The 15377-nt window shown below is 36.1% G+C and overlaps 1 protein-coding gene and 2 long non-coding RNA genes across 4 annotated transcripts in view; 2 read left to right on the top strand and 1 right to left on the bottom strand.

The window, feature by feature from the left end:
- The first annotated feature begins 301 nt into the window (after window positions 1-301).
- On the top strand, window positions 302-12658 carry LOC125648482 (uncharacterized). Its single transcript, XR_007360315.2, has 4 exons — window positions 302-455; window positions 605-796; window positions 9298-9365; window positions 12329-12658. It is a non-coding gene; the product is annotated as an uncharacterized LOC125648482 (long non-coding RNA).
- The window catches only part of LOC125648476 (peroxidase-like protein), a 20952-nt gene continuing 16730 nt past the window's right edge, over window positions 11156-15377 (bottom strand). For both annotated transcript variants that reach the window (XM_056140633.1, XM_056140632.1), the window contains 7 exons: window positions 15100-15227; window positions 14524-14619; window positions 14187-14285; window positions 12698-13427; window positions 12354-12532; window positions 12043-12160; window positions 11156-11453 (listed from right to left, as the gene is read on the bottom strand). In XM_056140633.1, coding sequence (XP_055996608.1) covers window positions 11198-11453; window positions 12043-12160; window positions 12354-12532; window positions 12698-13427; window positions 14187-14285; window positions 14524-14619; window positions 15100-15227 — 1606 coding nt within the window. In that variant the 3' untranslated portion in view covers window positions 11156-11197. The remainder of the gene's footprint in view (window positions 11454-12042; window positions 12161-12353; window positions 12533-12697; window positions 13428-14186; window positions 14286-14523; window positions 14620-15099; window positions 15228-15377) is intronic.
- Window positions 13376-15377, top strand: part of LOC125648481 (uncharacterized) — an 11862-nt gene continuing 9860 nt past the window's right edge. The window contains exons 1-2 of the long non-coding RNA XR_007360314.2: window positions 13376-13474; window positions 15090-15190. This is a non-coding gene — a long non-coding RNA (uncharacterized LOC125648481). The remainder of the gene's footprint in view (window positions 13475-15089; window positions 15191-15377) is intronic.

The following is a 15377-nucleotide window of genomic DNA, read 5'->3' as shown; positions in this document are numbered from 1 at the left end:
GGTGTGGGTTTCCATTGGTTGTGACGTGTTCTTAAGCGGAAATATTATTTGATAGATCATTACTTTTTGTATGCCATTGCAAAATATTTTAGTAAAATTTTATTTTAAAAAAAATGACAAACGTACTGCTCCTTGCATGAAAACGTCATACACAAAATGCAAAAAAGTTGAATTTGAACTTGGATGCGTACCGCCCAAAGCACGCCGAGGATGTTCACTATAGCAGGACCAGTACGACTCAGATGTTCACTAAAGCAGGACCAGTACGACTCAGATGTATAAATATATATAAGAAACCTTCGGGAAACGGATGGAGTGTTCAATAAACAATCAATATTGTGACCACGACTGGAACGAGGATCATACTCTCTTTATTACAAGAACACGGAGGTCCTATGGAATTTCCTACGGAAAAAGGCCTCCTCAGTAAGGAAATAACCCGGAGGATGATAAAGGTAAAGGGACAAAAGACGTAAAATATCTCCCGATGGACTATGAGGATATTAAGTCAAAATTCCTTCTCTGAATTTAAGACGTCAAGGAGGAATTTAATACCCCGAAGCTTTAGTCTTTAATTGGGATCAAAACTGTTCTAATTTTGTAGGTGTTGATGATTGGACAATGGCAAAATATGAGTCAAAACCGAATGCCGAACGTCAAATGGCTGTGTTAGGTTGTACAATGTCGGTATTTACTACTACACCAGCCCTTGTACCAAGGCAAAACCTATCAATGTTATGGGCTGGGACATATACCACTTCGAGACAAACCGGTCCAACGCCCACATAATGGAAGGGTAAGACTATTTAGCATTATGATTGATTGGGCCTATTATCATGATTACGCGTAATGCTAATGAAAATGAAACGTTTTATATTTTTAAAGATATTGTTTAAAAACTACCATATTCAAGGTATCTATATACCTTCTGCAACACAAACTACTTGATTTCATCATAGATGAAAAAATAGGTCAAACATTAAGTTTGATCTTGACTAATGCACGTCTCGGACATTGACTTTCAGCCTTATGAAAAGGGGAAGGTAATGAACAGTCACCCATTTCATAACTCCTCTTAGGAATACAAAAATAAGAGTTGGGCAAACACGGACCCCTGGATATACCAGAGGTGGAATCAGGAACCTAAGAGGAGTACGCATCCTCAGTCAACCGATCACCACTGCCGTGATCAGATAAATGGAGTAATCCGTAGTCAAAATCAATGTGTAAGGAATGGTCTAACAATTGGTATGAAACACGTCAGCAGCATTCGACCCAATAACAGGCTCAGTAACATGGAATAATATTGGAAAACTAGATATTTATATTATAACGACCATAGAATTTGCGAAATGTTGACTTCAAAAGAGTTTGATGAAACCCCTATAACATCAACTTGTTTGTCAGTAGCTTGTCTCAACTTAAAAACTGATCATAAGCAAATATGCTCTTGCATATTGAATCAGTTGATAGATATAAAACCATATGCAGGTTATAACGGAACATAGATATGGGAAGCTGAGAATGAAGAAGTTGAAGTCATCCAGTTTTTCATAAAGTAAAGTTGTTAGTTAGCCTTAACACCTATGTTCAATGAAATTTCTAAGTATAAAGCAGATGTGGAAGACTACCTAATGTTTATTTTAGGTTCATTGGGATTATGATATATCGAATCGACTTATAATGAATATTGTTAATAGATGAAGAGTCATAGATATTTATAAATGTCGAATTGAAAACCTGATGTAGAAGTTGTTTGATAAATTCTGCCTCATAAGAATATAAAACCCAGTTAGCTAATAATGGAGAACAATTCATTCAAGAGGAAATTGAAATAGACGTTTGGAAGACGTGATCCCTGGATACACCAGAGGTGAGATGAGGTACCTAGGAGTAAGCATCCCATGTCTACTGGTCACACCCGCCGTGAGCCCGATATCTTGATCAGGAAAACAGAGTTATCCGTAGTCAAAATTAGTGTCCCAAGAACGGCCTAACAATCGGTATGAAACACGTCAGACAGCATTTGATCCAATGATAGGTTGTATTGAATTTGCGAAATGCTGAATTTTAACGAGACTCTTGAAATCCCTGCACCATCAATTTGTTTGTCAATAGCTTGCCTCGATTTAAAAACTTATCATACACAGAACAAGCGTATCGGATCAGTTCATATGTATAAACACCATTGGCATGTAATAATAGAATATTACTACAAAAATATGGGATGTTGACGTTGGAGAAGCTAAAATCATCCCGTTCGTCATAAAGATGAGTTCTTAGTTTGCCGTTAATATTATTTTCAATAAAATATTTAAGTAAGAGGCAGATGTGGAGAACGTTGGTGTATTTTATCTTGAATTCACAGGGAAATATATGAATGAAAATGATCATTGTTAATAGATAGAACGTCGTCGATATATCTAAATGTCGAATTGAAGGCCACAGTAAGATTTTTTCTTCCCATGAATAAACTCTGCTTCATAAGAAAGCTAACAAAGGGACACAAATCGTTCCCATGAGAATTCCAAGAGACTGTTGAAAGATCTGATCACCAAACACTAAGAAGATATTGTCAATGAGGAACTCCAACATATGTTTCTTATTTTAACTTCAGAATACTTGTGCGTTGAATCAGAGTGGTTTTTAACAAAGACTGATCGCTAGGTACGAATATTTTCTTTTTTCCATTTTTGTTGAAAAAGCAACTGTCTAAGATGTCAAAGAGTTTAGTCTTTAATTTATCGTGAGAAATGGTCGTGTAAAGTGTTGAAATGGCATACGTTTGATGTTGTTGATTTCAGAATATTTTTCCGATTTCAAATTTATTAAAAGTTCTTAAAAAAATTTAAGAATCCATATTTGATTTACACCACTTCTGGCATAGTTTTGCTAGAATACGCTTAAAGTTTCTCCTTCATGGCTATTAATATTTTATGAAGGGCAAAGATAGGGACTTGATAGAACATTTAGTGGATCCAGCAGTTTATATCATACGTGTGGTGTATATTGAAAGTGAGATAAAGCATTAGCTTTATCACACGCCCGTTTGATAAAACACTTCCGGTCCGAACTACTTTTGACACTGTCCCCGCTTGGATGACATATTTTCTGCGTTTATGCATATCGATGCATGAAATAAAGCGTAAAACTTGTTATTCTGTATTTATTTAGAATTTATTTTATAGCAAAATTAAAATGATTTTGCCCCCAGTGACATATAATGCAAGATATACCGGCCATAAAAATGTCAATTCGGTCAATAACTACTCAAAAATTACGATCAGAAAACAAAAATATGTGCACACTATTATGATCGACAGGGAATCGACCGTCTACTGGACAAGCATAATCGAAAGTACCTCAACATGCTGTGGTACCAAGTATTCACAAGCACAGGCTTTTTTCTGGAGCATATTGAATGTAACAAATCTCAACAGCTTTATTTACTAGGCTAGGCCTATTTAAAGTGCCTCAGGATTCCTTCTCGCCCTCAGATCCAAAGAAACAACGTAAATAAAATCCAAAGGCACAAAGACTTCTACTTTTCATTGTAAATTGTTGAACATTCTAATAACGCTGCATTAAAATATTACTTTCATTAATCGTTGTTACACATGTTTATTTCAAAACGACGACGACATCAAACTTTTATCAGAAGGTCAGGCCTACGTCAAAAAATAAATACTCGGTCAATAGTTGTTACTTTGTTGGAATAGCAAAACCATTATTAATTATAAACTGTAATCCCTTCTAAAACAATTTTCATCCATGGTTTCTTTTATAAAAAATGCCCTTTTGTACTGTATATCAATGGGTTATAAGTGCACTATTTTTTCCCGCGTAAGGAAGACAGATTAAGCACGACGTCTGAGCCACGGATTTAAAACAAATTCAATCAGCTGTTTCTACCATACTGGGGATCATCTCAAAACTAAATGGAAAGAAGACGCATGAGATAAATAGAGGATCTATAATTGCATATTTTGATATTTGGTTTATCCAAAGCTTTGATATGGTGTATTTATTCGCGAGGCTTGCCGAGCGAATAAATACACCAAATCAACTCTTTGGATAAACCAAATATCAAAACACGCAATATAGATATCCTCTATGTATCTTTCTTTGTTAGAGTTTTTTGTGAAGTTTAAGACGGTAACTCATATCTATTCATCCCACTGACCGGGATATTAAAGGTGTTAAACCTAAAGCATGATTTTGAAGAATTTCATCTTTTGAAAGGGCAGTCGGAGTGTAAGTACGATTACCAAATGTGAAATTAATGCCAAGTTCACTTAAAATACAGTTGTCATAATGAGCCTTACAAACAAATACAATGTTGTTACAAGCTTTGTCGCTGGAATCAAAACATATTCCTTATGTAAGCTACGAAAGGTGAAGTTAACGAACAGTGATGAAACCTATCTAATTCTTTGATTGCTTCTGGTTTACTGAACACAGAAGAATGGATGGTACGTACTTTTTGGTTTGACAAGTCTGATACTGGATTTTCATATCACCCGTATGCTTTTAATATTTCTGAAAAATTATCAACTTCTCTTTCATGAAAGGTGAAGATAACGAACAGTGATCAATCTCATAACTCCTAAAATCAATACAAAATAGATAGTTGGGCAAACACGGACTCCTGGACACACCAGAGGTGGGATCAGGTGCCTAGGAGGAGTAAGCATCCCCTGTCGACCGGTCACACCCGCCGTATTCAGAAGTTCTGTCGCCAATTGATCCTGTCAACCGGGCAAGTTTTATAATTGATGAAATCATATCAAATCATATTTTGATTAATATAATGGAAACTTTTATTGTCAAGTTATATAATTGGCATGTTATAACATTTAATATTCAGAACATTTCAGTTCAACTATAATGAAAGTTTTACGCTAGTGACAAAGTGCAAACATCTGTCACGGTTTGTATAGTGGACAGGCTCTAAACTGCCCATTGTATGAAATAAGTTTGTATTCATCAATGTTTATTTCCTGCGGGCTGTTTATGCACGTGTTTTCATTAAGACGATTTTAAATGTTTTTCAGGACGATTTTTGAAGTTTCTTTATAATAAAATCAATGGCGTTATTCTTTCTTACTGTGTTATAAAGTACACTTGTATATTTTTACGTCAGCACATTTGCGACCAATTTAATAGGGGGAAAGTTAATTGTATACATTGCCGTATACTTAATCACGTAGATGAAAGGGAATCAAATATTGCGTAGCAAGAGATTGATTTAAGAATAATCATCGTATTAATTATTCGGCCATAATATTGGTGCTGTCATTATGTTTCATATCTTTATTTGATATATATATAAGATGAAAGGTAAGGAAGGAATACGTGCTATATCCATCAATAAGAACATCACACCTAGTACGGCAGAATCAATTATGAACAGAATTATCTATTGCACTTTTGCCCCTAGTACATCTGTCAAAATCTGCATGGCAAAATCTGTATCACACTCCATATGAACTCTCGACCAATGCAAGGTGAAGATAACGAACAGTGATCAATCTCATAACTCCTATAGAGGTGAAGATAACGAACAGTGATCAATCTCATAACTCCTATAGAGGTGAAGATAACGAACAGTGATCAATCTCATAACTCCCACAAGCAATACAAAATAGATAGCTGGGCAAACACGGACCCCTGGACACATCAGAGGTGGGATCAGGTGCCTAGGAGGAGTAAACATCCCCTGTTGACCGGTCACACCCGCCGTGAGCCCCATATCCTGATCAGGTAAACGGAGTTAGCCTACGGCCCTCGGGCTGATATTGGGAATCTCAGGTTGATATGGAGTGTGATAAAGATTTAGTATTGTATTCTTAGCTTTTCTGAAAAATATATATGGTTTTTTTCTTGAAACTCAAAATCAAAGTCGTCTGATTAAAACTAAGCCCCCCCCCCCCCCCCCCCCGTCAGACCTGAATAATGTACTGTGCAATTTTTTTCTGAGTGTAAGCAGTGCTCGAGCTGGGCTTCGCCAATGGCGAATTTTTTTCAAAAATGGCGGAAAAAAAATTAAAGTGGCGAAAATCCATTTTTGCAATAAATTGTATTTTAAAATTTCCTTTGTCTGTGACACATTATCACCTGTTTATTTATGCAGTCAAAATCTGTTTATTCAGTCAAAGCGTGCGACCGGAAATCTCGCGTCGCTCCAGTGCACACAGAGCTGGTCACGAAGGCCAGATAATAGCCTCAGGTAATGTATGGCTGCAAAAAAGTCGGTGATTACGTAATAAAGTACATCAGACAGCTGTGTACCCTGCTGTGGTCAATTGTTTAACATTTAAAGTCTTATTCATTATCGTGTTATCATCACCACATTAATGTCAATTCTTAACCACAGAACCGACCGGTAATTAACTTGGCCGTATTACTGTGTATAATGTATATACATCAATTGTTTGTTTTTGCGGCCAAGCTCGTTGATTACAAGATTTTGAATTTGATGTGTTTGATTATTTCATAAACAATGCGGTCGGTCACCATTGATATTGACATTGCAATTTTCATAAATAATTTTCTTTGAAGTTCGATGCGCAACAATATAAAAATGCTAATCTCATAAGACTATGCACCCCATTCTATTTTGACACTAAACTTGTAGCTTCAGTCTAAAATAAAAAAAAAAATCTATGTTTGGCTTTACTGTCAACCCCACCTGCTCGAACATTTGATTCTGTCCAAATTGCAAAATCTTCCATACCAAAATGGAAATTTAGTAGGGAATGGTTGAGATACGACTCTAAATTGGGCTTGATGTTTTGTGACATCTCCATTTCGGGCAATGTACACAATGTTTTCACTGAGGGGTGTAGCATCATGAAGTTTATATTTAAATGATTCATTATCTGATTTTTGATTTCCATAATAGAATTTATCAAACAAATCAACTTCTTATTATTTCAGAAAGAAGTGTTTAGGTATGGTAGCTGGATATGATTAAGTAATGTAACTGATTCAAAATGCTAAAATCAATGTAATGTAATGAATAAAAAAATATGATGGAAATAATTGTAAAGCATGAGATTATTTGTGCCGCACCGCACCCCGAAAAAGTGGCGAAAGGGAATTTTGGTCCAGTGGGAGCACTGAGTGTAAGAGAACCCGTTGGTTCTAATTATGAACCGAACACACTGAGATCTTTAGAAATTCATTTCAAAATTAAGGATTGTCTCCCTCATGCATAGCTCTTATCCTTAGACGAATTTGACTTCACTTTTTTGGCACGATGTTTTTCCCTATAATAGCTCTAAAACTTCATTGTTATTTCGGATTTCAAACATTTCGGTTGAGCATCACTGAAGAGACATTATTTGTCGAAATGCGCATCTGGTGCATCAAAATTGGTACAGTATAAGTTTTACATTTTTCATGAGAAGTTTCGATCGGCATTTACGTAAAATGAAATATGGTTTTCAGGTTGTTTCAAGCAGTTCACATGCAAAAGTGCGTGAATTGGTACGGGTAAAACAGCGTGATCTCAAAAATCAGGGGAAAGGAAATTTGTCTCAAAAGGCATTAAATGACTACGAAATAAAGAAATCATGGGTGTGTGGGCTTTTAGGTGCACAAAATCCATAAAGCATGTTAAACTCATTTTGGCTATTCAATACCATATATTTCGGACTGAGGGGATCCGATGAACATAAGTTCATGTAATGGGGAGATATTTGTTTACAAACTATACTACAGGTCTTGAATACTTAACATTCAAAGAACGACAATCAAAAAGAAAACAAGATAAGGAGTAAAATCCAGAGATGTTCGCACTGTAAAACCCAAAATGTTTAATAATTGTGAGTCCCCAGATCTATGTCCTGTAGTTATCTACAAATTACATGTAATTAATTAATGATTACTCAAAAACATTTAATTAGCTAAACATACTCAGCAACACGCAATTTCAATCTCAAATCAATGGTTTACACGACAACCTGTTGGCGTGAACAAATTGTCATCTACAATAAAGAGAATGACAAATGCAGCAGGTATTGGTGTTGATATAAAAACTCGCAAACCACAGCGCACGAAATCATCTCGTATAAAAATTAAGCGAAAATAACATACCTCCAAATCGGACCGGGTGTTACCTTACTCCTCCTAGGCACCTGATTCCATCTCTGGTCTGTCCAGGGGTCCGTGTTTGCCCACCTCTCTTTTTTGTATTGCTTATAGGAGTTATGAGATTGATCACTGTTCTTTATCTTCACCTGGCATCATGCAGACAACCGGTCATACAAATGTCCAGTCTTTTAACAACACAGTGGTATTTCCGGCATACTATCCAATTCCACTGCACCGAATGAACCAAGGATACACCACATTCAATTTGACACAAAACCATTCGGTCACAAATACAGCTGTGAGAAATACTTGTTAAAATAAGTTATCAAAAACAAAAGATCACGCGTCATCTATGATATCGATTCAGATGACTGACATTTTTCTTAAATGACCATACAATTTCAATGTCAAAACGTACTAGAATGTATTTTCTACCCTCAACTAAGAATGATCATTCATGAATTGAATATCCCAAAATCTATTTCGTATTGCTTAAAGGCGTTATGAGATTGATCACTGTTCGTTATATTCACCTTTCATTTAACCACCGAGCTTGTATCTCCGCTGGTGGACAGTCTGCCTCCGAGGATACTTGTCGCTCGATATATGTTCCCTCATGAATATAAACAATAACAAAACAACACTGGCTGACACGTCGACAAGTATAAAAAGGTGTTACTCCGTAGAGTCTATAATGGGCACAGGTTCCAACAGATCGGTTAATATCCCACGGATCATCACTCGCGATATCAAAGATTTGTCTTATGTACAATAGTCAAATTGTGAGCTTTGGTACATAAACAAAGTTCCTATACCCAAATTTAAGACTGTTATATTCCTCTAAGAGATATTTTGGATGATTCCTTTTCAGATCTCATGTGCTTGATCTCCAAATGTTCTGTAAAAATTTGTTAAACTTGTGATATACTGATCAGTGATCACTAAAAATTCATTTAGTAGTAATCTCACCGGACGTAGTTTCTGTACCACATAACTTATGACAATTTGACTTGTAAATCTTCTAACGTTGTCTACGCTATTGAATGTAACCTGTGTGGCTTAATTTGAGTTGGAGAAACTAATGATTCACTTGATAAAAGAATCGCGGGGCACATATTTCAAATAAACAATGGTGGTAACTTCTCTACAATCATTTCAATTCACCAGTTTGCCCAACTATCTATTTTGTATTGCTTGTAGGAGTTATGAGATTGATCACTGTTCGTTATCTTCACCTTGCACCAGACCACTCCATCCTGTCTATAAAGGTAAGGATTTTGAAAACAATTTACCATCACACAAACAATCCAACATTAAGCACCCCTTTTCGTGGACAGCTAGAAGAGCACTGGATCAGGACTCTAGGTACTGCATTTCCAAATGGATGCAATGATAATGCATATGATGTGGGGAATTTCATTTGTCCACAATGAAACAACGTGAATGTGATGGGACTCTTTCCCAATACTCAAAGACGGAAACGCAGTTATGGACATCGTTCATATAGATAAAAACCAAGTATAAATGATGTCACGTTTGATTCACTTTTACCTTACGTCATTAGACATTTAGGTCCACATCATTTTCGTACAAAACTTTACTCTGTTCCATTGAGTGTTTTACATACGTTATTTGAAGAAGCCACAGCTAGTCTATACTTGGATTTTTCAACACCTGAATATAGACTGAATTCTATGATTATGGATGTAGCAAATCACAGGCTCTTTAAACTACCACGGGTCATGGATGATATTCCTTACAAATCATGCCGCCAGTTCCTTAAGCTCAAATTTACAAACAAAAGAAAGATGCCGTCAACATGAGCAACATTCTTCGTCATATACGAGTTCAGTCGTGTATTCCAACTTATTTCAAATTCCAGTCTACACCCAGTATTTCCTACAAATATAATTCTACTATTGCATCCAAACTTTCAAATTACAAACAAACTTTGCAGTGCCTAAATATAGACCATCTTATACTTAATCCACCTACGTGTTCTTGTTCTTCATCTTCTTTCAACTGTAGTCCAGCTGGACATTCATCTCTATTATAAATTATGTTGCAGATTATGCCAGAAGATAGGTTGAACATGAAAAAGATTCACTTGAACATTGTAAATAATGACATTTCCAACCGCAAAAGGACTGTAGATATGACCTTTGTCATGACGTATTTTTCATTGTGTCGTCATGTAATGTGCCAGTGCGGTAAAGTACATTTATGTACAGCACTGGTATTTATGGGGAAAGCCTTAACTCAGTTGCGAACTGATTCGATAGGCAAAAGCTTGTTCTGCATATACTCAGTTTTTAAATCGATTCAGGCTACTGACAAACAAGTTGATGGTTTAGGGGTTCCAACAGTCTCGTTTAAAGTCAGCATTTCGCATTTCCTTATAACGATCTAATATTTCATACCGATTGTTAAGCCGTTCTTGGTACACTGATTTTGACTACGGATAACTTCGTTCACCTGATCAAGATATTGGGCTCACGGCGGGGGTGACCGGTCGACAGGGAATGCTTACTCCTCCTAAGCACCTGATACCATCCCTGTTATGTCCCGAGGGTCCATGTTTGCCCGGCTCTCTATTTTATATTGCTTATACGGGTTATGAGATTGATCACTGTTCGTTATCTTTACCTTCCATAACGGCTGTACAATTTCTGAAGAATGTCAAATAAATGATGTAAGAGGAAGTGATTACAAAAGTAGGTATTGTCTATTCAAGACATGCTTAATCAATGACAAAGTTCAACTACATGTAAATTTTTCAAAAAATGTCTGATCACTTTTAAAAAGACACATGCGGATCTTCAATGTATCCATAGCAGGTGTACAAAGTTGGAGGAACGTCAAGTTGAAAGTGTAAGAGGATTTGATTACACAAAGTAGGTACCCTATTACACAGACGCTCGTCCACCATTCTCCTTACTATTAGCCAGATGCATGTTATGAAACCCAGCCAATAGTACTAGTTAATCATATCTAGGCCATTTTGTACAAAATCATTCCAAATGAACAGCAACTTGAAGGAAAAAACTAAATGCAAAGGAATTATACACGAACCTTTATTATAAAATACATTATTTATATACTAGTATAATTTCCTTCTCCGTCTCCTTCCTGTCGGAATAACTCTCCCTGGATTTATGGGAGCCATAAACATATCTCTGTCTAACCCCGGTCCCCGAACCTGCATTATACTGCGCATGCCTGGATTCAATGGACTAGGTCTCAAAACAAATGGACCTCGACGGCCGCCTAATCGTAAAAGCTGTTGTGCAAATGGTGTGATGTCGAATCCGAGCGGACTGCCTTGCAAGAGTACATGACATGGGACTGGAGCATTGCTGTGAATAAAAGAAAGGGGTCATAATATTTTTCCCGGAAACTACCTGCATTCGAGTATAACGTGTGTTTCTTCAAAATACAAGATGTCATGAACTTTGGTACCATAATATTGAAATGTTTTCATAGAGACTGATATTTGTAACTAAAATATACAATACCAGGTATATACATGTATTTCAAAATAAAACCAAACAGTTTACCAATTACACATATTCGAAATGTTACAGTAAGCATGATCCCAAGATCATGAATCACCTTCAATTTAAGTCAAAATATGTATAGTGTGCTAAACACTTAAACTGCCAAAATAAAATCCTTGAAAAATCATATCATCACATGAATACAATTTCGTGTTTCAGTTTAAAAAGAGCAAATAATTGATCTAGTGGAAAGGGTAGTCGAATGGGTAGTCTTCTTGTAAAATAATCTTAAAGTAATTTCCAGGATTTGTTGATTTTGCAAAAATACTTTACAAAAAATTTGATCATAAAATAGTTTTTCTATACAACGAAGGTGATCAGCAAAATACGAACAAACTCTAATTTTAGAGAGGGACAAAGAAAAACCAGAGATGATAGAGAGACTTACCCTGGGATGTTAGTTCTTAACATCAAACTGGGCTGAAAGGAGTGTGGTACTCCTATATTCTTCATAACTGAGCACAGGATCTTGGAGTATGTTGTCTGCTTAATCTGTGCTAACTCGGCTAGAACAGACATCAAAAACTGATTTAATTTGGGTGACAAAATATGATGCCTCAATCATCTTATAATAGGTTTTATGCATGTAAACCTATTGTAGCAAGCTGCGAAATTATTTGGTTCAGAGAATTTAAATACTATATAATTATTACGTAGTTTCCTTCTTGACCTAGATTTCAAATTTGTTGGTGAATTTACCAGGGTTGAATGCCGCCACTGGATTTTCTGGGAAGGTTCGTTCGTACCAGAAACGATCACCGTGTTTATAGAGACTGAACTGGTAAGCGATGATACACTGGAATGTTGGTCCTAGGATGCTCCCTCGAAGAGGAGTCTCTGACAAACCTCCAGCATAAAGATCAATATCATCCACGTGACTGTCAAAAGACAAAGACATTTTAACATTTACAAAATTACTCGTCGTCTGCACTCATTTGTACTGTACATCGTATCTAACTTTGATCCTTTTGTAAAATAATCATTCAAATAAATTAATCATGTAACATAAAGTGTTGAGTACTTCGTATGTCATAAAAGCTGACCTGTATGTTCGTTGAAGTGCAGCTGCTGCTTCTGGAGAATGAAAATCAAGTCCACCTTTGACAGCTGCAAAAAAGTTCGCTCTGTAGAATCCACAAAATTGTCTGTAAGCATTGTAAGAGGGAATACCATGATCTCTGCCTCTCTGGATGTTCAATGCTCCCAAATCGAAAGAAAGGGTTTCTGATGGGTGCATTCTTGGATCTGGTGGGGATTCGAACAGTCTGTTCCTGATTCCATCAACTAAGAATCTGTCAGACCTAGATTTTGGCTCTCTTGACATCCACCGAGCCATGAATTCATATCCATTATTAAACATGAGATCGGGACGCTCAAAGTGCTCACTCACCGGAAATTCTCGGACATCTCCGAATCCTCTGTCATGTCCAACAGAATTTCTGACCAAGCTATGACCCATACGATAAGCTGCTACGCCAAACGCATTAATTGTCCTTGGGTCGATATAGCGGTTGTAAACTTCAGCATGCCCAATTGGATGTGATCGTAGATTGAAATCATTCATATGTTTATCGTCAAGTACACCGGGTAAAAATTCGTTGAATGTAACATGTTGAAGCTGTGCTATCACTATCCTTTTCGCTTCCTGGAAAAGAGTTTCATCATCCGTTATGCCTGTAGCGTGCCTCAATGCGTCAGCAATTAAATTGTGACGTCTTAGCCACGTGATGTGCGGAACGGTCAAAGTTGGTGTTTCGCTAGGTCTGTGATCGCCTGTCAAGGAAATTATTTGGGGGAGGTCATGTGTGAATCAAAATCAGGTATGGCAGAAATGATGAATAATGAAAATTTACATCTGTAATCTGAGAAAGATTTCTGTAATATGTTAGACAAGTCGATAATCGGAAATATAATCGATACATCCGTTTCTCTGCCCGTAACTTTTTAATTTTTATCAAAACGTTTATATGATGTTGAACCACTAAACCTGTAACATACTGAAATTCAGTAGTATTCATATTTGGCTAAATTATACATTCATAGAATTATCGGGATGAACCAATTTGAATTCAGCAAATCACTACCAAAAGTCAATCGCTAGATTCACCAACACACTTCTAGTCTGCCGATCCCCATAAATATGACGCTATCATATAATATTAAACCGCTTAGCCGTAACCTAACTTTAGCCATCGTCACGCAAAGTAAGGATCGACATACTAGAAACTACACAATTTACCTAATCAATATGAGAGAAATATTGACCCATATGTGATACTGTCAATGAAAGATAATGTGTATAAAACTAAACTATTTGGTTTTCATTTACGTAAAATCAAACCATTTTTCTTGTTATGATAAAAATAACTCTAATATAAAATGACATTTAGTTAATAATAGTTAATCGCTCTGTTGATTAACTGAAAATTAGTATTGTAGAACATTTTCGTTAAACTTTATGTGAGATTTTACAGTGTACATAGATTTAAATGAAACAAAAAGAAACTGATTTCAAAGATATTTTAAACATACCTGCGACAAAACAATGGTAATCAGTCATGATCGCCGCTGGGCATCCCCTAGGATGAGGTGGAAGCAGATTTTGAAAGTTCTCCTTAAGTCTACCAAAGTCTAGGAATGAAATGTGAATGAAATAAACCATGGTCATTTTAAAAATGTTCATGACACGAGTAACCAAAAAGAAATGAAGGCGATGCACAACATGTTATGTCTAACTTTCTGTTTATCTACAATACAATTGTTTATTACAATAGTTGAATATATAAACTATATAAGTAATGTTGATTTCATTTTAGAAGAGTTCAAAAATTGTTTTCTTTTACATCCATGCCAACACTGCACTGCTTACCAGGTGCTCTCAAATCCTTCTCGCTAGAGTAATCGGAATCATAGATTGCGGATCCGTCTACAAACGACGTCCTCTGATTTATTTGTTGCCGGACACCTAAAATAAACAAGCATTTAAGCATTCAAGTAAATAAGAGTACACCTAAGAATCATGCGATAGACAGCCTAATAATAAACTTTTTAAAATATTTCATTTTAACGTAGGTATACATCATGAAAATTATATAATGATTACCGCTTGAGAATCGAAGATATTTTACAATTTCCAATGTTCTCTATATAGCAAAAATTCATATGTTCTGCCCTTTCTGTAGTAAAACTGTTAGTTTTAGAGTGTTATTTCGTATGCGCCAAGGCAACAAGAGCATTTGGTAATAAATATGAAAAAATGATTTAAAACCTTTTCATAATGAATAACTCCAATCTGAATAAATCTTAAATTGACTGATAATTGCAAAAACTTTTTAGACAGTTACATTTTAACACTTTCTTCCAGTGTTTAACATTGATGCTATATCATTAAATTTGGAAGGTCATCAAAGAGGGTAATTCTACATGCAATTTCAGTATTTCCTACCGTTTTCACATCTCAGTGGAGGTGCTCCAGCATGACGTACGAAGTTCATGCAGTACTGATTCGGTGGAAAGAATGGATCCGGTTGTACGACGTAAATATTGAAACAAGCATCTGGTTTTATCTGGTCACTATATCAGAAAGAGACAAGCATCTGGTTTTATCTGCTCACTATATCAGAAAGAGACAAGCATCTGGTTTTATCTGCTCACTATATCAGAAAGAGACAAGCATCTGGTTTTATCTGCTCACTATATCAGAAAGAGACAAGCATCTGGTTT

This window comes from Ostrea edulis, chromosome 6, assembly GCF_947568905.1.
Source record: "Ostrea edulis chromosome 6, xbOstEdul1.1, whole genome shotgun sequence".
Lineage (NCBI taxonomy): Eukaryota > Metazoa > Mollusca > Bivalvia > Ostreida > Ostreidae > Ostrea > Ostrea edulis.
Note: the sequence above shows the minus strand (reverse complement) of the source record. Positions and strands in the feature narration are given on the sequence as shown.